This window comes from Embiotoca jacksoni, unplaced genomic scaffold, assembly GCF_022577435.1.
Source record: "Embiotoca jacksoni isolate LCO1_2020_lvr unplaced genomic scaffold, fEmbJac1.0.p SCAF_26, whole genome shotgun sequence".
Taxonomy (NCBI): Eukaryota; Metazoa; Chordata; class Actinopteri; family Embiotocidae; genus Embiotoca; species Embiotoca jacksoni.
The window spans coordinates 2,077,639-2,100,903 of record NW_027185377.1 but is presented as its reverse complement, the minus strand read 5'-3'; the positions used below and the strand labels follow the sequence as shown (position 1 = coordinate 2,100,903).

Below are 23,265 nucleotides of genomic sequence, written 5' to 3'. Positions count from 1 at the left end.
CCGTTGCTCCGTAATTAGAGGAGTAGAAGAAGAAGCATTTGACTGGTGGTGGGAGCGTTTGGTTCCTGCGCTGCTGAGCTGTACTACTCACGACCGACAGGTACAGTGGTGACTGTAGACTTCTGTCACACCTGTAAGAGGCTTCCGACTGCTGAGTGACGTTGTTATATGTTTATATATTACAATATGTTTCATTCTGGTAAGCTAGCTGCTAGTTAGCATCCTCATATTGCAGCCTCGTTAGCCAGCTAGCATTAAATAACGTTAACTGTTAGCTCCGCATTAGCTTCAAGACGTTATATATCAGGCTTTATCATAGCTGCGGCTCCTCACCTGAGCCACGTGTCATTTATTTTGTTGTTTTTTTAGTGTGCGAGCCAGCAGGTGTTGATGTTGAAATCCACTGTAACGGATGCTGAAGCTTATTCTCTGCTCCTCTTCCTCCTCTTCCTCCTCCTCTTCTTCTTCTTCTTCAAAATAAAACGTCACCCTCAGCTGAGCCATGAGCGAGTTCAGGATCCACCACGACGTGAACGAGCTCCTCAGCCTGCTGCACGTGCGAGGAGGGGACGGGGCGGAGGGCTACATCGACCTCCTGCAGAAGCACAGGACCCCCTACGTCACCACCACGGTGTCCGCTCACAGTGCCAAGGTGGGTGTTATTACCCAGGGGAGGGGGTGTTATTACCCAGGGGAGGGGGTGTTATTACCCAGGGGAGGGTGTGTTGTTATCCAGGGTAGGGTGTGTTATTACCCAGGGGAGGGGGTGTTATTACACAGGGGAGGGTGTGTTGTTATCCAGGGGAGGGGGTGTTATTACCCAGGGTAGGGGGTGTTATTATCCAGGGGAGGGGGTGTTATTACCCAGGGTAGGGGGTGTTATTATCCAGGGGAGGGGGTGTTATTACCCAGGGTAGGGGGTGTTATTACACAGGGGAGGGTGTGTTGTTATCCAGGGTAGGGGGTGTTATTACCCAGGGGAGGGGGTGTTATTATCCAGGGGAGGGGGTGTTATTACCCAGGGTAGGGGGTGTTATTATCCAGGGGAGGGGGTGTTATTACCCAGGGTAGGGGGTGTTATTACCCAGGGGAGGGGGTGTTATTACCCAGGGTAGGGGGTGTTATTACCCAGGGTAGGGGGTGTTATTATCCAGGGGAGGGGGTGTTGTTACCCGGGGTAGGGGGTGTTATTACAACTTCACAGAGACGGGAAATATGACAGAAGTGACACTAATGTCCTGGAAATGATGAATTTCTCTCAAAGGGTACGCTCAGTTTGTCCGCCTTCAAATTCAGGTTGTTAGTTTTGTGCATTTAAAACACAAGACGGGACAATATTACCCAAATATGAACGCAAAACACTGAACAAAGGGGAGCGTGCCAAACATCACAGGTGCTTCCTGCTTTAAACAATGTAAATAAAGTCGTATAAATGGGGTCAAATAGTTTGAAAAATGTAAATATTGCTATGAAAATGATTTCACACCTGTCTTGTCATTCTCAGGTAAAATTAGCAGAGTTCTCCAAAACCCCCGAGGACTTCTTGAGGAAGTACGAAGAGCTCAAGTCTAAAAACGTTCGCAACCTCGACCCTTTGCTGTACCTGCTCTCCAAACTCTGTGAGGATAAAGAGGTGACGCTTCGCTTTACAGGCTGCTGGTTTGGTTTCTGTCCCTTTGTTTAAAAAGGTGATTAAATCTTCGTCGTGATATTTCCCGCAGACGCTCCAGTTTCTGCAGCAGAATGCCAAAGAGAGGTCGGAGTCGTCGGCGAACACGGCCGCGACCACGACCACCAGCTACGCTCTGCCTCAGACCAGCACCAAGATGTCCATGCAGGAGCTGGACGAGCTGCGCAAGAAGCTGGGCAACGTGACGGCCAGCTCCAACGCGCCTCTGGTGAACATTTCTTCGGGTTATGAAACACTGAAGGACGAGTCAGACTTTAAACAAATCAATAGAGTTCAAACAAAGGATTTAAAACACACGTGCCGACCAGAGTTGTAAAGTTATTGGCCGTAGAAGCAAAACAGGAAGCTGAAAGGAGCTAAAATTCTTTCACACAACACAACTTTCCAGTCATTTTTTTTTTTTAATTTGTTATGGCCACTTGGGGGCAGCAGAAACAAGCTGACGCGTCCTCTCTGTTTTTTATTGATAAGACAAACTGATCAGCAAACAGTTGCTTAATTGGTGAATTTTCCTGCAGCCTGCTGAGGTTGCACGGAAGATGCTGCGGGACAAACACAACAAGAAGAACCCCAGCCAGCCCAACCCCGTGTTCCCTAACTGGGTGTACGACCGCCCGGCTCTGCTCGGGGACTTCGTCACCAGCCCCACGCCTGCAGGAGATCCAGCTGTGGCCATTGGTAACACGTAACACTCAGTGTATTCCCCTATTAAAAAATAAATTAAAAAAAGATTGCATTAATTATAAGGTTGCAGCTACTCACTGTCGTCTGTGGGTCAGGCACGTTGCCCCTGGCGATGCAGGAACAAGCTCTGGTGGAAGACCTGCTGTTCGTCCTGATCGGAGTGGACGGGCGCGACATCACCGCTCAGCCGGTGCTGGGGAGGCAGAACCGCTCCTTCATCGTGGATTCGACTCTGGACATGTCCGTCAAGGAGCTGGTGAACCGGATATTACCCGTCGCATCGTTTTACTCCACTATAACACGGTAAGAGGGTGAAGATGTCGGGGCTTCAAAAAGTCTTTCAAAGGTCTTAAAATGTGTTTTGATAGATAGATAGATAGATAGATAGATAGATAGATAGATAGATAGATAGATAGATAGATAGATAGATAGATAGATACTCAGCAGCATTAAACCATTTGGTCCTCTGTAGGCAGTAATGTGACTATAAACTGTTTAAATGTGTGATTTTTTTTTTTTTTTTTTTTTTTTTTTTTTTAAGCAAAATGTGTCTGTGGACTCTGACCTGTGTTTGTTTGTCGTCCAGGTTCATCGAGGAGAAGTCATCATTCGAGTATGGCCAGGTGAACCACGCCCTGACGGCGGCGATGAGGACCCTGATGAAGGAGTACCTGATCCTGGTCACCCAGCTGGAGCACCTGCAGCGGCAGGGCCTGCTGTCCCTGCAGAAGCTCTGGTTCTACATCCAGCCCACCATGCGCACCATGGAGATACTGGCCACCATCGGTGAGAGTCTGAGCGTGAACTGGAATGTTAGACGAAGATCTTTTTTTTTTCAACCACCGGAGGGCGATCTGAACCAGATTTAGAAAGAGGAAAGCACCAGAAAACAGGCCTCTGATGTTGTATTTCTCTCAGTTTAAGAATTAAAAGAAACAAAACTTGAACACTTCAAAAACAACAGATGTCACCTTTCCGTTAATGAAACGAGTAGACGGCCGGTGATTTCACGACATTAAAAAACCTTCTTTCCTGCTGATCTCGCAGCGTCCTCGGTGGACAAAGGAGAGTGTATGGGTGGCTCCACGCTGAGCCTCCTCCACGACCGAACCTTCAACTACACGGGGGACAGCCAGGCTCAGGAGCTCTGTCTGTACCTCACTAAAGCAGCCAGCGTCCCGTACTTTGAAATCCTGGAGAAGTGGATCTACCGAGGCATCATCAAGGATCCGTACAGGTCCGCCTGCGCTCGCAATACAAACGCTTAACCTTTTAAAAAGTTACCGTGTTAAAGCTCACGTTGTGTGTCCGTGTTTCTCAGCGAGTTCATGGTGGAGGAGCACGAGCTGCAGAAGGAGAAGATTCAGGAGGACTACAACGACAAGTACTGGGATCAGAGGTACACCATCGTACAGCATCGGATTCCCTCCTTCCTGCAGAAAATGGCAGACAAAATACTCAGCACAGGTAAAATTATTAAAAAAAGCAGACATGTGAAACATGTTTTTTTAGACCGCGTGTTTAGACGTGTGACTGTGCAGGAAAATACTTGAACGTGGTTCGGGAGTGCGGCCGCGACGTGACGTGTCCCGACGCCAAGGAGGTGCTGTACACGCTGAAGGAGCGGGCCTACGTGGAGCAGATCGAGAAGGCCTACAACTACGCCAGCAAGGTCCTCCTGGACTTCCTCATGGAGGAGAAGGAGCTGGTCTCACGTCTCAGGTGAGCGGTCCACGCTGGTTTATTTAACAGTAAAGCATCTGGAAAAGACGACGGAGAGGGAGACGCAGAAAACAAGCAAAAACAAAACAACGACATTAAAGTATCCGTGTTGTGTTTTCATCAGATCGATCAAGCACTACTTCCTGATGGACAAAGGGGATTTCTTCGTGCACTTCATGGACCTGACGGAGGAGGAGCTGAAGAAGCCGGTGGACGACATCGTTCCTCCCCGGCTGGAAGCGCTGCTAGAGCTGGCTCTGAGGATGAGCACGGCCAACACCGACCCCTTCAAGGACGACCTGAAGGTTTGGCGGATGAACGCGAGACGAGAGTTTAGACGCAACGTAATCGACGTCAGGCCTGTGTTTGTGTCAGGAGCATTTTTGGGGAACAGAAAGAAGTCGCAGCTCGGTGCGTCACTGCCGGAGACTTTTTGAGGCATTTCAAGGATTTCTGTTGCAGAGTTTAACACAAAGTCTGATGTTTCTCTGCTTTTTAACTACAGAAAAAAAGAAACTAAAACACCAGACACGTCATCTCCTGTCGCTCACACGCTGATCTCATGATTCATGAGTCACGCTGTTTCCTCGCTCCTCCGTGTCCGACCCGACTCTCCTCCTCTCTCCTCCGCAGATCGACCTGATGCCTCATGACGTCATCACTCAGCTGCTGCGGGTGCTGGCCATCGAGACCAAGCAGGAGAAGTCCATCATCAACGCCGACCCGGCGGACGCGGCGCTCAGCGGCCTCGAGGCTTTCTCCTTCGACTACATCGTCAAGTGGCCGCTGTCGCTCATCATCAACAGGTTCGGGAGACCTGACGGCTTTTTTGTGTTGTTTTTTTTGCAGGTCGACGCCTAAGAAGCCGTTAACGTGTGTGTGTGTGTGTGTGTGTGTGTGTGTGTGTGTGCGTGTGTGTGTGTGTGTGTGTGTGTGTGTGTGTGTGTGTGTGTGTGTCCTCCAGGAAAGCCCTGACCAGGTACCAGATGTTGTTCAGACACATGTTTTTCTGCAAACACATCGAGCGGCTGCTGTGCAACGTGTGGATCAGCAACAAGGACTTCAAGGAGTACTCCTTGCACTCCGCCAAGTGGTGAGCCGACGCTCCGTTTCACATTAACGTCTGTAAACACAAATCTCAGCCGATAAAACGTCCTCACGTTCTAAACGACTCGTTTCGCAGGTTTTCGGCTGCGTTCGCCCTCCGGCAGCGAATGCTCAACTTTGTGCAGAACATCCAGTACTACATGATGTTCGAGGTGATGGAGCCCACCTGGCACAACATGGAGGCCAACCTGAAGACGGTGAGGGGAGGAAACACGCGCAGGTTTTAATTTCAGGGGAAGACGTGTGATTTCTCTGCTGAGCGTTTTCGTCCTCTCGTCCTCCTTCCAGGCTTCCAACATCGACGACGTCCTCTGCCATCACACCAGCTTCCTGGACAACTGCCTGAAGGACTGCATGCTCACCAACCCCGAGCTCCTCCGGATCTTCTCCAAGCTCATGTCCGTCTGCGTCATGTTCACTAGCTGCATGCAGGTGCGTTGCCACGACGATATAAAATCCAACCGGCTACATTAATGCTCACAGAAGAAGATTAAAACGCTGATTGTTGATTGATCATTGATTGTTGTGACAAAGCTGCAACAAACTGACTTTCACAGCTGATTTTTTTCCACAAACTGCCTGAACTAAATAATCCTGATTCACAACGCTGGGATCAGCTGATCATTTCTCACCATGAGTTCTGAATCAGGATGTGAAACAGCTGTTGTCGACCGTTGCAGCACTTCACCCAGAGCATGAGGTTGGAGCGCCTCTCCCTGGAGCACGGCGACCACTCCGAGGAGGCCGAGAAGAAGAGGCTCGCCACCAAGGTATCTACAAAACATCCATTGTCCTCACCGGTCCGTCTCAGAGAGGACGGACCGGACGGAGAGGTGTGGAGTATCAGAAATGTTATTCTCCATTCCTCGTAATAGTAAATGACTGGTAATGTTAGTAAATATGACATTATTAGATTAATACTGAAGCATCAGGGAGAGAGGGAGTTTTAACTGGTCTGTATACAGTCAGGTTTCCCAAAGTAAGGGTTAGGGCCCTCGAAATGGTCACAGGTTACATCTGAGGGGTCCTGAGATGATTAATGGGAGTAAATGTACAAATACGATGAATTTTCTTTGACCTTTTGTTTTGTGTGAAATCTTGAATATACTGACATCGTGCGTCTTTGTTCTAACGGCCTCGTTTGCGTTCTCATTCCTCCGCCGCCTCAGTTTCTGGCCGAGCACGCGGACGGTCTGCAGACGGACGCCGGCCTGGAGGCCACCATCAGCAAGTTCGACAGCAACTTCAGCACGCTGCTGCTGGACCTGCTGGACAAGCTGAGCATCTACAGCACCAACGACTGCGAGCACAGCATGATCAGCATCATCTACAGGTACGCCTGGCAGCGCTGGTTAACGGCGACTCCCATCAATGCATTTTATTTTTATTTAATTAAATTTTACGTGATCACAGAGCAGCTAAAATGTCAATATTTTCTATTACAGTAACTGCAGTCAGATGAAGATGAATTTATTCTGCCTTAGTTTCACTGAATTTTAAATATGCGAGAAGGTTTTGTTAAAATAATCTTTTATGTTTCTGTATTTGGATTCCCAGGCTGGACTTTAACGGCTTCTACACGGAGCGTCTGGAGAAGATGGCCATCGAGCGCAGTCAGAAAGCTGCAGTGTAGCACGTCGCCTCTTTGTGTGTGTTTAACTGTCACCCAGCAATAAATAAACAAACAAACAGTACCGCTTGTCACGCCTGCATCAGTCCGACCGCCCGGAGACAAAGAGCTGTTACGTCTCTGTGTGTATATTATATATTATATATGACATGTAGAGGCTTCATGTCGTTGCTCTGAAACTAAGTGGTGACACTCCTTATGGGTAAATTATTGTACCTGAAAATGTATGTTTGTATTGAACTTCATTAAAACTATAATTTACTGCATTAATTGAGACTCTTTGCATTCAATTGGACTCTAATAGAAACAAACTCCACAGCTGCTGGATTATTTGACGCTTTTGAAACGGTTAATATGAGGTCGTTTGTCAGTTTAAAGTTGTGACATCATTGAATTTTTTTGTTGGTTTGTGGCCTGAAAAGTGGAAAAGCTAAGATGTTACAGTCTGAACACTCCCTCATAAATTTAGCCAAAGGAAAATGGAGTCATACAGGAAACGGAGTAACCGTGACTTCAAAATAAAAGCAGGTAACTACATTGTTAAAAGCACCTGATTTTTATATTTTTAGTCTCAGCTAAAATTTAATATCTGGCTGCTTATGCTGCTCGATTATGTTTATTATGATGTCACCACGTTTGATTTAATCTTTTTTTAAATTAGTTGAAAGGTTCCCATTTAAAAGTTGAATTGAAGGACACATCCACCCAAACAGCCTGCAGCTTCTCTGTTGACTGACTCAAACTCAGTGCTGTAATTCAGGCAGAAAAAGTCCCCGTTCCTTCAGGGGGAAACTCAAAGCGTATAGTTTATTTGCTATACAGCGGCAAGTCTTCACATGTATTTCCATGATGCTGCAGATGTCAATTTTTTTGCCTGATATGACAAAGTGTTTGCCCGAGGACAGACCAACATAAATTCCCCAGATTCGTCACAGAATATTCTTCTCGGCAGCAGCTTCAGGAAATTGTTGACGGACTCAGATTTTTTTTAGGTGAAAGTAGCAGCTTCTTAAAATGTAATATTTGCTTCTTTCGTTGTTTTCTGAGTGGAAACAGGTTTATTAGACTGCAAAAGCAAAGTGAATACGTTAACATGCTGTTTTTATGTGTTTTCTAATATTTTATTCTCTGAACAATCACTTAATAATGAAGAAATGTATTGGCAGTGGCCTTAACGTGACCATTTCTGATGTTTTCTGTGTTCATTACTTAAAAAAAAAAAATTCTTCCAAATGATGGAGCAAGTTTCTAGCAAATTTTTGATTCCTCAGTTTATGTGGATCCTAATAATAAACAATTTGGCAATTGATTAATTATTTAAAGTACTCAAAAGTACTGAATATTTGCTATTTCCATAGTTTGAAAATGCTCCCTGTACATGACCAGGGCCACAAGACAGAAGAGGAAGGACTTAAATGGTGTAAATTTCTATTAAAGTTTTGATTAATCACAATATTTTGACTCATCATCTGTATCGACAAGTTTTTTTCATGTAGTTTTGGTATCGGCTTCTTAAATATGAATATTTGTTAGTTTTAAGTGTTTTCTATCATAATAAACTTAAAACATTTTTTGGGGGGGTTTACATATAAATCATTTGTCACTTTTTTTTTTTTTTTTTACATTTTATAGGTCAAAGGTTTATATTGTACTTAAGTGGTAAAAATACGTGTTAATATATTTACATGAGTTCATATAATATGGAGTGAACGTGGCTGTGGGATCATGAAACACTTTGAAGACTGCTGATTTAATTTTGAAGGGTGGTATTTCACCGGAAGTCTAACGGCAGCGCACTTCACGGTTATTTTCCGGTAAATGTGTGAGGCGGAGATAAGCCCGAGCCCGAGGGGGGCACGGGGGCGGAGCCGTTAGGCGCCGATGATTCACCGCAGAGTAACGGAAACTTAACGGGAGTTTGAGCGGCGGTGTCCGGGCTGAACGCATCGTCCCGGGAGCGAACATGGTGTCACTGTGGCTGACCTGCGGTAAGACTTCACTCTGGTTGTTAATGCGGAGCGAGCAGCTGTTAAATGAGCAGAAAGGTGAATGTAGTTTGATGGAGAAGCTTTAAAAACAGTTCATGTTCTGTAACAGCAGATATTTGATTTTTAAGCCTTATCGCTGTAAAACTGCATTAAAATGTGTTTTTTTTTTTTTTTTTTTAGCTACTCAAGTATTTCAGTTCCCATTAAATGTTACTTCATTTCTAAATATTATAACTTACTTTTTACTACACACAGTTAAACTACTGTAAGAAATTAATATTTTTGCTGCTGTATTTTGTAATAAATCGAACTACACACCAGCACAGAGGAGTAGAGCTGAATTTATTAATTAAAAGTGATTAAATGTTTTGATCGTTCAGCTTTTGAAATGTGAAACTGCTTTTTCTTTTAAGTTATTTTCTTTTAATTATTTTTACTCATTTTGACCTTCACAAACATGGTGTTGCTTTTGTTAACTATGTGGAGTATTTCTCACTGTTTTCTGAAGCTTTAAAGTATTAATAAATAGTTGCAGTCCTCTGAATTATCTCCACCTCGACCAACTCTAGCAGTAAAATGCTGCTGACTCACTGAGGCGTGAATGATAACAATCTAATCAAACAAAAAAATGTACTATAAGTGGACGTGTACTATTTGTACAGCGTGGCAGTTGAACTAAAGGCTCTGAGTTCTTCTTCCAACACAGTCACACACAGTTCATGATAACATAATCTAATCTGACAGACCGAAACGCAGAATAAAACCTGCTTACTTCCCTGCACGGTGCTGAGAAACTGTCGTCGGTGTTGTAGTTTGTCTCGCGGCCAGCTCGGCGACGTTGTCTGACGTGGAGAAGTACGAGGTGATCCGACCTCAGAGGCGTCAGCAGAGGCAGAGAAGGAGCCTGCAGGACGACCAGGTGACGACACCTCACCTGCACGTCGCTGGAGACGAGACACACAGGCTTCATTTAAGAAAAACAAAAAACAAAAAAACATTTCATATTTAATTTGCCAACGGTGGAAAGTGCAGACTACATCCTGACCTTCCTCAAAATGTGTTGTCTGCTTTTCTGCAGTCACTTTTCACATATAACATAATATGAATCAAGCTTGTCAGTTTTGTTCTACTTGTTATTTTGCACATCAAAACAACATACAGTAGAAAGGAGATGACATATCTTCCTCCTCACGGATCTGAACATTGCAGCAGTGCAACTTTCATGGTGCAAAATGCTGTTAAAAAAAACTGCTGAAGAACATTTAAATGCAGAACTTTTACCTGTGACGGTATTTCCTGTTGTTGTACTGTGACTTCTGAAGGATGCGAGTTATTAACGGCTGCATGGGTTCTCTGCAGGTTTATCCTGACACAGTTCGGTACGAGTTGGTCATCGAAGGGAGAAACCACACGATTCATCTGGAAAAAAACAGGTCGATTTCAGATTTTCACTTTCCGAAAACGTGTCTTAATAAGTGAACGCGTCAAAAAGAAAACAACGTCTGTTTTTCATCTGTTCTGCAGGAATCTCATTGGGAGAGATTACACTGAAACACGCTATTCAGAAGATGGAAAACGAGTCATAACGTCACCAAAGGAGGTGAAATTTCACTTTATTCAGTTTAATAGCTTGGCTAAAAGTGGCGGTTAATAGCTGGAAAATTTGGTGTTTCTGTGGGTTTTTTAGCCAATTTATAAACAAGAATGTAAAAATTGAATTGAACTTTGTAATTTCATTGAACCACAGTAATGACACCTGTTAAAGAACGTAAGTGTTATTTTTATTTTGGCATGTTAAATCTTCCATAGAGTTGACTCACTTCAAGTCAGTTTTGTCTCTAAAAGATGATAAATTTCAGCTTTTATTATGAAAATTCATGCAATTTGACAGAGATATTGACTCAATCAGATGCAGTGTATTTCCCTGGATTCCTATTATTATTAATTTCATTATTTTCCATTAATTGTCATGGTAACACGTCTTCCTAGACAGAAATCGATATCCAAGTTAACTGAGGAGTAAATTCTTCGTGTACATCTGTGAATGTATTTGGCTTCACTAGAAAAACGTACACATTGTCGGAGTCGTACGTGACCCAAACATGATCAAAATAAATGCGACGCTGTGATTTGTGATTTCATGGACGTTTGAAAAACAAAGACTGTGTTTGTGAGCGATGTCTCGGTGAAGACTGACGACGTGCCGTCCTGTTCCTCCAGGACCACTGCTTCTACCACGGGCACATCGAAGGCATGGCCGACTCCTCGGCCAGCGTCGGGATCTGTTCCGGCATCAGGTACCAAAATCGGGACATTTTTCACATCTTGGAACTTTCTGTTTGTCTTCAACCGCTGATGTCGCTCCAGTGAAAGTTTCACACACGTTTGAGAAACGTGTTGCTTCATGATTCTTTTGTAATCTACTTGTTTCTCAAGTTGTTTTTGATAACTGGAGTCAAATGAAATTTCCTGCATGAATTTACGTAACAACTGCTCTGTAACTATTTCTGTTCTTATATTTCATCATCTTTTCCTGCATTATCAGATTTGTTTTTTTTACCATGTTTTCCTCGTTATTGAAGCCCCTTAAACTTTTATATTTTCCAAACCCTTAAATCTGTGCCAACCACCGTCAGATCAGTTCCGTTGTTTACGGATGAATCTCAGGTTTGTTTGTTTTACTTACGTATGAAGTGTTGTTGTTTTCTGTGATGATGCGCAGCGGCTTCGTGAGAGCTCGGCAGCAGGTCTACGTGATCGAACCTCTGGGAGCGACCGAGGACGGAGACCACGCAGTCTACAGATGGGAGCACCTGAAGTCCAACACCACCGTTCTGTACGACCGGGACCAGGACCGGGACCAGGACCGGGACCAGGGCCCTCGGCTCGCTGGCCTCTTCAGGTCCAGGTCTTGGGTACGCTGCAGCAGATTTCCCTAAACTAGAACTTTTCATCATTGATCGATCGTTTGATTTAAAGCAGACAATATTAGTTTTACAAAATGAAGAAGGAAACCACAAAACGTTCACGTTTAGAAAGCAGAAAAAAAACATACAAAAACCGACTCAAATAAATGATTTGATCATAAAAACTGTTTCCGGTTCATCCACCTGTCAACCAGCTGTTAATCGATTAATGTGGTAAAAATGTATCCGGTAAATATGAATTACAAAAAGGCACGAAAGCCAACTGTTGGGCAATAAATGTATTAATGGGTTTTAATTTAATTTAATGAGATGTGTTTATGCTCTGATCCCTTTAAAACCTCTGGGTGGAAAATGTTGTAATCAATGATCGGCAGTGTTTAGTGATGGTTTTAATATTTTTCATTGGTGTTTGTTGATTTATCGTGTTTTTAATTACAGTTTGCTGGATTAGTTTAAAGCAGATATTCTGATTCTTCAGACAGTTTTCCAGATAATCTAATATTCCGATATGTATATATTGTTATCGTAGTAGAAGATGATGACTCAGTAAATATGAAACTGTGCGTTAACAGATGCATCAAATGTAGGTCGTCCTGTTTTTGTGCCTTTTTTGAATGAAGTTCTGCACTAAGTTTGCGTTCGTCTGCGTTTCTTTCAGAAAACGAAACCCGGAGGTCCGCAGAAGTTCGTGGAGCTGTACGTGGTGGTCGACAACGCCGAGGTGAACCTCTTCACTTTAATCACGTCTTTGACTCCGTCGCCGAATTAAATTATGACGGCGTTCGTGTCTCCTCTCGTCCTGCAGTACCGACAATACGGAGAAGAGACCAAATCTCGCATCTTTGGAGTCATAAATCACGTCGATAAGGTACTTTTTCTTTCTTGTGTTTTATAAGTTGCTGTCTCAGCACGTTGGTTCCTGAACGCCTCCTGCTCCTCCTCTTCCTCCTCCTCCTCCTCCTCCTCCTCCCCCTGCCTGCAGCTGTACCGGCCTCTGAACATCCGCATCATGCTGGTGGGTTTGGATATCTGGTCGTTTCGAGACCACATCAACGTCCACGAGAAGTCGGAGACGACTCTGGACAACTTCCTGTTGTGGCGTCAGAACTACCTCCTGCCGAGGAAGAAGCACGACAACGCGCAGTTTGTGACGTGAGGACGTCGGACGTCGTACGTCTGTCTCGAACGCGGCGACGCTGCCGGCTTGGAGCTGACGTCACAACTTTTTGTCTTCAACAGGGGCATAGATTTTGAGGGAAACACGGTCGGTCTGGCGAATAAGTTCTCCATGTGTACGGAGAACTCGGGCGGAGTCAACCAGGTACGAGTCACCGCTTGTTCTTCTTCCTCGTCTTTGACGGGAGCGAGCCGGTATTTATTTACGCTCTTCCCCTCCAGGATCACCACAACAACCTGATCGGCCTCGCCTCCACCATCGCTCATGAGATGGGACACAACTTGGGCGTGTCGCACGACACCGCGGGCTGCGTGTGCGGTCCGTCTCACAGCAGCGGGAACTGCGTGATGGCCGACCAGCTCAGGTGAGAATCGTCCGTCCGGCCGTGTTGTCGAGAGTCGAAGTCGGTTTACGGCCGCAGACGGAGACGGTCTGGTGCTCAGAGGTTCAGAAGTTTAGCCTCCTTATCTGGAAATGTAGAACATCCTGGGGGACGATGTGAAGCGGAGGTGCGAGGGCGGAGAGTCAGAGATGGATCGGCCGTCTCCTCCTGACTCCTTAGTTCCCGTTTCCATGACAACAGTTACGTTCGTCTGTCTCGCTCTGAGTGCATTTCTCGTACTCGTACCTGAAAAATATTTTAGTTTAATTTCCATGTTGAGACAAATCTTCATCCGCTGTCATAAGAAACTGAAACCTCGATGATTTCAACAAAGAGTTCTACGAAAACTACTTTCTGAGAAGGAAAAACAAAATACAACTTCCATGAAGAAACTACAACCAGTAACTTGATTTCATCCACAACCGATTTTAATTCCACTCTCCAGTCGTAATATTAAGTCCTCGACTCATCCGTGGACGTTTTCTAACTTCTGCAACAGAACCTGTCAAAGAAACCGTCTTTACTCCGGCGTACGCAGAACTTTTAGGGAACAGCATTTCTACAGTTTGTGTTTGTCTCTGGACCACCGACCTCTTCAAAATCGGACCTCAGTGCCGCTCAGATCAACAACCCACATATGAAGTGTGTAACGTTCGTGTGTCCTTTTATTTATTTATTTTTATCATCCTCCTTCAGGACATCAAGTCAAGACTTTCCGGAGTTTTTCAGCGGCTGCAGCGTGAACCAGCTCGCCGAGTTCTTGGAGCGCGCTCAGCCCGGCTGCCTGCACCGACCCGACTCGGTCAACACCGTGAGCACGGGCCGTCGCTGTGGCAACGCCCTGCTGGACCCCGATGAGGAGTGTGACTGTGGTACCGTGGAGGTAACGCAAACTGATGCAGCTTTCTGGGGGCGTTGGTGGAACGTACCAATTTGAGTTTTTCCGTTCCAGCTGACTCGTGTGGTTTCCTGTGCGCGAGCTCTATAAAAGGTTAGGTCGCTCCGCTTCGTGGAGCTCCAACACTTAAAGGGTTAAAATAGTTCTCTGGTGTGCTCACGTCTTATCGGAGAGGGAAAAAAAAATATGTAAACCAGATCTTTTATCACTGCAGGCTTGTTTGAGTGGGTAGCACAACATGACATCACTGATAAAAACCGTGCGTGTTGTTTCTCTTTTCCAGGAGTGTAACAACCCGTGTTGTGATGCCTCGACGTGCCGCCTGACGAAAGGATCTCGGTGTGCTCACGGAGAGTGCTGCGACAGCTGTCAGGTACAAGAGCTGCTCCGCTGCCTTCAACGGGGCTTTTGTTGTTGAGTTAAAAACGCATGTAATATCTATTTACACTCAGGAAAAGTCCGTTTATATTATTAAAAAGCAGGAAATTAGATTTAAAAAAAAAAGAAAGAAAAAAAAGAAGCTTACTGAGATCAGTAGTATAAGCATTAGTCCTTAACTACGTTTAAATCTATTTATAGACTGCAAAGTTTTCTGTTGTAATTTATTCCATGAAGAACTTGAGACCGTGAAACATGTTTAAAAAGCACCAGGAAGTCGTATTCACAAAACATCTGAAATTTAAGGCTCCTGAGATTTTTACATGAAACAAAAAGTAGTCTCGTGATAAAAGTAGTTGGCTTTGTTAAAGGTCCCATATTGTAAAAATGTCCACTTATTTTTTTCAGTCTTGGTGCTATTTAAATACAGTGAAAGTGTCAAAACATGGAGAGAAATGCACACGAGATGTTTTTAGAAGAGCTGTTTGGACTTCCTTAAGTTTGTGATGTCACAAAACAGTGTTGTCTTGTAATATATCGTCCCTGCGCACAGACAGCGGCTCAAATGATCAGTGATCTGTAGCGCTATTGTACCGATAGCTACAAAGCTAACAATGCAAGCTGCTCGCCTGCTATCAGGAGCAGCTTGTGGTTTTAGTGTCTTGCTCAAGGACACTTCGGCATGTGAACGGGAGGAAGCGGAGGTTGAACCGCCAAAGGGCAACCCGCCGAAACACCTGAGCCACGGCCGATCCCGACATTTTATTTCTTTTACAGAAGAAAACACCGAGCAGAGCTAACGAGCTGTGATTGGTCAGGACGTGTGTCACTCAGAACCGTCAGCCAATCAGAAGAGTGGGTCGATCAAACAGCCTGTTGATGTAAAACTGCAGAGATGTAGAAATATACTGAAATGTTTTTTGGTGCTTAAAATCACAAAATGGTCTTCTTATGGACGTCAAGACTGCAAATAAAAAAAATGGGTAAAATGTGGGACATTTACGAAAGCCGGTGTACAAAACAGGAGAAGGTCGGGTCAAACAGACACACCCTGCCTTTTGAGTAATAATGAAGGTTACTCTTTAAACCAGCAATAATAACAGGAAACGGAGGCTGATATCCTGCCGGTTCTGTTTTCTGTAATTCACCACATCCTTCCTCAGATGACAAGTTTCAAGAACTAGAACACCACAGAAACACACGGGCTAATTATGGCAACTCAGTGAAATGTGAAAAAACCAAAAAAACCACTGTCCCGTTCTAACCTGAGATGAACTTTAAACTGCAGTTCCAAGAGTCGGGCGTCATGTGCAGGATGTCGGCCGGCGACTGCGACCTGCCGGAGTACTGCAGCGGGGTGTCAGGGGAGTGTCCCGACGACAGCTTCCAGATGAACGGGAAGCTATGCTACAACCAGGCGGCCGGCTTCTGCTACAACGGACGCTGTCCCACGCGAGACCAGCACTGCTGGAGGCTGTTCGGAGAAGGTAGACTCCACCGCACCGACGTCACTCGGGTCAACACAACGGCGTTTTTTTTCTTCAGAGTTCACTGTCACATGGTGGAAATGGTTCTTCCTAAGAAACACGGACTAATACACATTTATACATGTGGATTTTATGATGTAGGAGACTTCTAGGAAGTTCATTTGAACAAGAAAACAAGCGAGTAATGCCTATTTTAGTATTTTTTTTGTCTAACGTTACATTTATCGGAAATATTGTACTTTTTACTTCTATATTTTTTTTGACAGTTTTAGCTACTAGTTACAAATTTTAACGTCAAAAAAATTCCCCCAAAAAAATTAAAAAAAAAAAAAAAATCCCGATCAGCTCAGTAAAATGAATCGTTAGTAATGAAATCAGTGTTTTCTCACGTCACAGTTTTCACTAAAAAAGTGACCTTTACTCTAAACTTCTCAAATAAATATTTAAAATTTCCCACCAGACAGAAGATCATAATCGAACTTCCTGTTTGTTTGTTTTCCTCCAGGGGCCAAAGAAGCACCAGATATCTGTTTCAACCTGAACAAAAAGGGTTTGGAAGGCGCCAACTGTGGGAAGACCAAACTGGGCTTCACTCGCTGCGCGCCAGCGTACGAATGAGCAGCGCAGACCGATGCTGTCGACGACGCTCGACGAGCTCTTCCTTCATTTTGTCTTTTATTTTGTAGGGACGTGAAGTGCGGGTCTATATTTTGCGACGGAGGGGACACGTCCATCACGGGACGACACGCGGCCTACAACGTGTTCAGGCGGGAATGTAAACTGGCCGTGGACGACGACAAGACCAGAAACATCGACATGGTGCCCAACGGAACCCACTGTGGATCGAACAAGGTAAAAAAAAACCACAAAAACTCTCTTTTAAATTTATGTTTCACGTTTTGCTCAAAATCAAACGTTTGTTTGCAGGTTTGCCTCGACTACAAATGTGTGAACGTTTCGGTTTACGGGAAAAGGGAGGATTGTGCGAAGAAGTGCAACAACAACGGGGTGAGTTTGTTAAAATATGAACATCATCCATCTCACTTATTTATTGTCCCCGTGAAGAAGTGGTTTTACCTTCAGTAACGTGTCGTATTTATCAGGGAAATAACTGAATATCGGATCATAAAAGCTGCTCGGAAAAGTTTTTCTACCTGGAATTTAAAATTTAAAAAAAAATCACACGGTTTTATTTTAGACTTTAAAATAAATGTTTTGAACTTTATTTAGCTAGCACTAAATAGATATACAGAGAATAAAAAGTTAACATTATTCTAAAAAGACGGTGGAATGGAACATCAATCCAAAATACGACAGTAAAAAGTATTTTTTCCAGAAAATAAACTTTTCGATTTCGCTGACTAATAGTCGTCTAACTGTTTTTTTGGTTGCCTTTTTTGTTGTTGTAATCTCTAGGTGTGTAATCACAAGAATGAGTGCCACTGTAACCCCGGCTGGGCTCCGCCTCACTGCGACGTCCAGTACGCAGATTTAATTCCAGGTACAGAACGCTTCCACCGTTTTATTTCACGTCTGAATGTCCGCTTATCGACCCCGTTGATGATGCTGCTGCTTCCATCCACATTAAACTCTCAGCGCAGACTTAAAACCAGCTCACATGAACCAGGTGGTTGAATCACTCCTCAGAAACATGAATGATTCACGATGAGTCACCGACATCATCGTTCACTAAACCTCTCAAAGACTTTTTCCAGCTTCAGCTCGACTTCGCTCTGTTTCTGATTATAAAACGATTTCATCCACGTGAAGCTTGAAATCGGAGTTTGCCAAGAGGTTGTGCAACAAAACACAGAACAAACAAAGAAGAAGAAGAGCAGGAAGTTTCTTCTGTTCTCACCAGAACAGAATGAAGAAATAATGAAGGCAGTAATATCAGAAAGAAGCTTGATTGTGAATTCTTCTCAGATTGTGGTGAAACCAACTATTCTCCTTCTTGTGCAATTTTCAAACGTTCTACAATGAGTTTCTTATTTGAACTCGGTATTTTTCATGTTAAACATCAAGTAGCAAGAAAAAAGTTGCTTAAAGAGGTTCGAGTGGAGCAAAACAATTGAGCTAATTTCCACAATGAAATGCTTCTTCTTCTTTCTGAGAACTACATCGTATTAAACTAATGTTTTGACTCGCATCAGTTGTTTTAGCTCTCAGGTTGCAGCGGTACTTCAAACTAAACTTTAAACAGATATAATGTTTTGCAGGTTTTTTAGTCCAAAATTAAAGTGAACAAACTGAAAATTTGACCTTGATGAAAAGTCAGAGGACGATCAGAGTTCATCCTCTGAGGACCGTCAACACCGCCAGTGTGGCTAACGATTAGCACGACTAAAAGCAACTTAAATAAATAAATAAATATCTATATATGTATATATGTTCTTGCCACATGAAGAGCCTCTGTGCGTACAGTAGGACTTCATGTATACGTCACAACGTGCAGCTGCAACCGAGCGATTTCCTGTCTGCCTGCAGGTCAGAGCACGATAGTAGCCGGCGTGTGCATGACTCTCTTCATCCTTATCGTGATCACCGTGGTGATCGTGGGACTGATGTACTGTAAGAAGGGCAACGTGGACAACTACATCTCCAAAAGGTCGGGTTTTTTTCTCTCTCTCTCCTGCTGAGTTTGGATGTTTTCTCGGCGTTTGACTTTCGCTTTCTCTCCTGCTAAAATCCATCTGCTGTTCACAGGAGAGTGTACTCGGCTCCGAGGAAGTCCAACACGATGTTCCACGAGGCGAGCGTCAAAGACAGACTTCAGATCAGCCACCCCACCTTCATAGCGTCCACGGCCACGCGGGACGGCGCTCCTCTGATCGTCATGGCGACCCGCGGCCGACCCGCTCCGCAGGTACACACCGGCCCCGCGGCACTCACCGGCCCCGCGGCCACCTCACCGGCCCCGCGGCCACCTCACCGGCCCCGCGGCACTCACCGGCCCCGCGGCACTCACCGGCCCCGCGGCACTCACCGGCCCCGCGGCCACCTCACCGGCCCCGCGGCCACCTCACCGTTTCACTCAATGATCACTGACGTGTTCTTGTTTCTTCGCAGCCGCCTCAGACTCAGTCTCCAGAATCAACCACTTCAGAAACCGAGCCGGTGAGTTCTTCCTTTGAATCACTTAAAGAGATCTAATACATAATGTAAGCCGAAGAGTCGGAAACTAAAGTCTCACGTTGCTGCTGAAGCTCCCAAAGTCAAATTAAATAATACATGAAGGAGGCTGTCTGTGGTCGGACGAGTTCCTTATGGACAAACAATCTGAAAAGACGACGGGATGACTCGGACTTGGACGAGACACACGACCGACCAGACGTTGGGCACCGACCAATCACAGACCTGCGTGATGTCATCAAGCAGGAGGAACTCGTGATCTCGTGGGTTACAACACAGGAAGTCGCGTGCGCAGTGTGCTCGACGTTTAAAGTGGTTGCGTCGTGAGAACACTGTTGCTAGGCAACACGGACGGCGTCCAGAAGCCACAGAGGCTAACGATGTAGCAAGTTAGCAGGCGGCTGACTCGATGCAGGAAATGCGATTGCAAACATCGACATTTTCCTCAGATGTGTTATTACGGTACAAAGAAAAACGGGAAACACGTCCTCATTTGAAGACAGAAAATCAAGATGTAACCAAACCGAATGATAGCGTCCGTGTTGTGTTTAGAAAAGTAGGAAAAAGAAAGAAAACTGGACTGTGGAGTCGCATCAGGACGACCGTCCGGCCGACTGTCCTTCAGCCCGGTTCACCTCGTCGCGCTCCACTGATCAATGTCACATCGTGTCGACGTTGTCACGAGACGGGAGGGTATTAATAGACATTTTAATGCCGTGGAGTCTGGAGCTTCTTAAGATTGACGTCCACGAATAATTTATCTGTGACGCTCAGCGAGGTTTGAATACTTCGTATTTAAAGAGAAGACGGACGAGAACCTTGAAAGAAAGCGTTTGAAGATCACAGATCACATAAAACATCTGAAGCAGCGCGAGTCAACACAGATACGATTAACTTGAACTAAAGTCCAACAAAAATAACTCCTGATTTCCTTCTTCCCCACAGATGAAACCTCTACCTCCATCCAAACCTTTACCAACGCTCAATAAAGCACAGGTGAGTACATGGTTACTATTGCTATCCCACTATATACAGATGTTCCTTAAACGCCTCACATGCAGGTTATTGGTAGACGCTATTTATCGTCATGGATTTAGTGTAGAAATCAACATTCGGTTGTTGAATACGAAGGCGTTTTTCGATACTACATAGTGACACTATCATAGAATGAAGGTTTGTTAGCCAGCTCGACAGGTGAGACTCGTATTCGGTTTCAGTTCCAACGTGAACTCTCTTCTCCAAACCTTCAACAGTTTCAGCTGCAGAAGTAACAACTTCAATTCAGTAAATTTGTCTAAAATTGATCTCGCGTTGGTTTTCAGTATCAAGCAGCCACACCGAGTCCTTCTTCTGCACCTCGGGTCAAACTCAATCCTCCTGTACCTCCGGTCAAGCCTAGCCCTCCTCAAGCAGCCAGAACCAAACCCAGCCTTCCTCCTTTGCCTCCAGCGAAGCCTCAGCTCCAGACTCACATGAAATCCTCATCAAGAGTATCGAGTTCTACCAAAGCGGAGGACGATCATGCAGAAAGAGAAATCCTGTGAATCAGAGGCCTGTGAGTTCGGAAAACTTTGTGCAGAGCGAAGTTTCACCGACTGAGAACGTCTTTGATGCAACGAGACCAACAGCTGCTGTGGAAAAGTGACTTTTTGGGTGGCGGGGCTTTAAGGTGGCTTTAACGTGGCATTTACAAAGAACTGCTGCTGCTGCAAAAATCCTTTCTGCAAACTTGCTGTGTAACGAGCACAACGACAAGTCGTCTCAATGCACTTTTATATGTGTGAGGAAAAAGGTGTTCATATCGAAATGTTTTATTTTATATTTATTTAATATTTGTGTAAGCGACTGTATGAAAGTTATTAGTAGGGTGTGCGGGGTCCGGTTTTAGGTTTAGTTGTCTGGCTACAAACAGAGTTAGAAAGACGCTGGTAAACATAATGCAGCGGAAATATTCTCCTGCGGAGGCGGTGGAGACCAAAAATGGAGCTAAAAGAGAGTGAATACTGGAGCTCCATTTGTAGGCCAATTTCTAAGACAAAGTCCTTTCATTTAATTATCATACAGTCCCTAAACGTTGTCCACAGCCAGTCTGTGCCTTCTACCGGGTAAAAACTTTGCACTGCACTTGAAAACCTACGAACGGTACAAACAGTCCCAGAGGCTTCAGATGACCCGTTTGTGTTGCCGTAGTTCAGCTTGAAACATTTTTACGCTCCTTTGTGTGTTTTTTTTACTGCACTGATATTTTCTTCAGAACAACAGTCACACGGTTTTAAGATCTTCAAGGTTAAAATTGTAAATTAGCAGTTGTGGTTAGCTCAGCTGCAGGGCGGGGGGAGGGGGGGGGTGAGTGGTTCAGGGAACGGTGCCGGGAAGAAGATAATTAGTCCAGCTGAGCCCGATCATGACAGATTTTGTCTCTCCCTGATAAGTGAGCAGAACCTGGAGAGAAGCAGTGACTGGACGGACGCTCGGAGGCAGGGCAGGAGAGCGCCGTGACAGGGGGAGGTCGAGTGGCCTGAAAAATAAATAAGTTTGAACTCAACTCTGTGTGTGCAGCGGGTCATCTGTGTCCTCCAGTCTCGCTTCAGCAATTTATCAGTCTTGGTCCGGAAATACAAAACATAACGTGGCGTGATAATAAAACCTGCTTTTATTAAATGTTACATATGACTGTTTGAATGTAAAAACAAAACTGGATTCATTCTCATGAAGGGCTTCTTGTTGCAACGAATAAAGTGCACTTTATTTCAACACTCTGGTTTTGTTGCATCAGCAGATTACAGTTTGTCAGCATGAAGCAAAATATTACACAAATCTGTGAATTTGCACAAAAATAAAAAATAAAATTCTCTACAAAGTCTGTTTCCGTTCTTCCTTGTGTGATACTTTTATTTGTTAATTTTGTTAATGAATTTTGTTATTTTTATCAGCCGGGACCGACTGGGCCGTCCTCTATTCAGGTCTATGAGCACCAATATGATGTGGAGACATGAACTATGTGGCCAAAAGAACAACACACTTATCTGTAATTAGTTAACATGTCAGAACAAAACCACGGTCGTGAATCTGCAACATCAGCTCGAATGGTTTCAGACATTCAGCCATTAATGAGCTCCGACTCACAATCAGCGTTTCTGCTCGTCCCAAATACATCGGACGGATCCGAGTTCACGACTCTCTGCAGTCCAGTTAAAGTTCTTCCACACCGAACCGGTGACGTCATTTCTTTTGTCTAAAACATGAAACTGCAAATGAGGGAAGAAATCGGATTTCCTGTAAATCAGAGCTCAGACATGAGAACTGAGGAATGATTCACTCTGATTCACGCTCATAAAACAACGAACAAGGAGCCCGGCTTGTTTCACAGCGGAGCTTGTTGACATACGACGATGACATCACCTCTTTGGAGGAATCGGGGCGTCGACTCATCAGCTCTGTTTGCTGATTTAAAATTCCTGCTTCAGACAGAAACCGCAAGACTTTCTAAGCGAAACGCACCACGATGGCAAAAAGGAAGGTCTCTTAATGTTTAAACTTCTCTCTGTTCGGGGGTTTTAAAACGCCCGTTTCAAGGTTTCTTGGCTGTAAATCCGACTCAGACAGAAACTCCCTCGTCGGTTTTTAAACATTTGAACGTGTGCAGACGTTCCAAAACGTTTGAGATGGAAACGTTAAAAAGTCTCCGAAGACGAGCAGAAGTGACCCGAGCTGACTCTTCATGCATAAAGCAGTCGTGACGAATCACTTCCTGACACTCCGTCCAACAGTTAAACCACTTAAACCAGGTCAGGAGACGGGAGGACGTCGAGAAGCAGACAATCTGCACGGCTGTGATTCACTATTAATCACTCTGAGGGACGGCTGAACAACTCCGATCATCTCAGATTTAAAAAGCCTCACTGGAACCGAGGAGCGCAGCAGGAGTTTCATCAAACTCACTCGTCATGAAATCCTGTGAGAAAATAAATAAAAAACGGACGAAAATGTTCACAAGTACAGGAACTCCAGCGAGGCGTCCACGCCGGGACTCTTCCTTCCTTTTGTTCGGGATTCAACTCGA

The 23,265-nt window shown here is 44.7% G+C and overlaps 2 protein-coding genes across 3 annotated transcripts; both read left to right on the top strand.

Moving 5' to 3' along the window:
* Positions 1 to 20: 20 nt before the first annotated feature.
* On the top strand, positions 21 to 7,099 carry tubgcp2 (tubulin gamma complex component 2). The gene is made up of 18 exons (XM_069160058.1): positions 21 to 100; positions 496 to 652; positions 1,505 to 1,633; positions 1,722 to 1,898; positions 2,209 to 2,368; positions 2,470 to 2,677; positions 2,961 to 3,160; positions 3,422 to 3,611; positions 3,696 to 3,841; positions 3,916 to 4,096; positions 4,221 to 4,401; positions 4,730 to 4,902; positions 5,061 to 5,189; positions 5,280 to 5,400; positions 5,492 to 5,635; positions 5,884 to 5,973; positions 6,373 to 6,536; positions 6,761 to 7,099. The coding sequence occupies exons 2-18, from the start codon at positions 503 to 505 to the stop codon at positions 6,834 to 6,836; spliced, it is 2,619 nt and encodes an 872-aa protein (XP_069016159.1). The 5' UTR covers positions 21 to 100; positions 496 to 502; the 3' UTR covers positions 6,837 to 7,099.
* A 1,616-nt stretch (positions 7,100 to 8,715) lies between these two features.
* Positions 8,716 to 21,956, top strand: LOC138204650 (snake venom metalloproteinase-disintegrin-like mocarhagin). 2 transcript variants are annotated; one of them, XM_069160027.1, is made up of 23 exons: positions 8,716 to 8,821; positions 9,634 to 9,740; positions 10,181 to 10,254; positions 10,346 to 10,421; positions 11,042 to 11,118; positions 11,544 to 11,736; positions 12,407 to 12,469; positions 12,554 to 12,616; positions 12,731 to 12,900; positions 12,988 to 13,069; positions 13,147 to 13,289; positions 14,004 to 14,190; positions 14,489 to 14,578; positions 15,872 to 16,070; positions 16,576 to 16,678; positions 16,757 to 16,922; positions 16,998 to 17,078; positions 17,487 to 17,571; positions 18,558 to 18,678; positions 18,777 to 18,936; positions 19,140 to 19,187; positions 20,148 to 20,198; positions 20,525 to 21,956. In XM_069160027.1, exons 1-23 carry the CDS (start codon positions 8,797 to 8,799, stop codon positions 20,744 to 20,746), a joined length of 2,586 nt encoding a protein of 861 aa, XP_069016128.1. In that variant the 5' UTR covers positions 8,716 to 8,796; the 3' UTR covers positions 20,747 to 21,956. The 2 variants fall into 2 exon arrangements, with proteins under 2 accessions (XP_069016128.1, XP_069016127.1); XM_069160026.1 differs by having other exon boundaries at positions 8,750 to 8,878.
* Positions 21,957 to 23,265: the final 1,309 nt, after the last annotated feature.

Bases quoted from the DNA above. Each gene is read 5' to 3' on its own strand.
- LOC138204650 (XM_069160026.1), top strand. From the start codon at position 8,797: ATGGTGTCACTGTGGCTGACCTGCGGTAAGACTTCACTCTGGTTGTTA. The intron at 16,071-16,575 runs GTAGACTCCACC...GTTTTCCTCCAG, and splicing joins CTGGAGGCTGTTCGGAGAAG to GGGCCAAAGAAGCACCAGAT. The intron at 18,679-18,776 runs GTCGGGTTTTTT...TGCTGTTCACAG, and splicing joins GACAACTACATCTCCAAAAG to GAGAGTGTACTCGGCTCCGA.
- tubgcp2 (XM_069160058.1), top strand. From the start codon at position 503: ATGAGCGAGTTCAGGATCCACCACGACGTGAACGAGCTCCTCAGCCTG. The intron at 653-1,504 runs GTGGGTGTTATT...TGTCATTCTCAG, and splicing joins TGTCCGCTCACAGTGCCAAG to GTAAAATTAGCAGAGTTCTC. The intron at 6,537-6,760 runs GTACGCCTGGCA...TTGGATTCCCAG, and splicing joins ATGATCAGCATCATCTACAG to GCTGGACTTTAACGGCTTCT.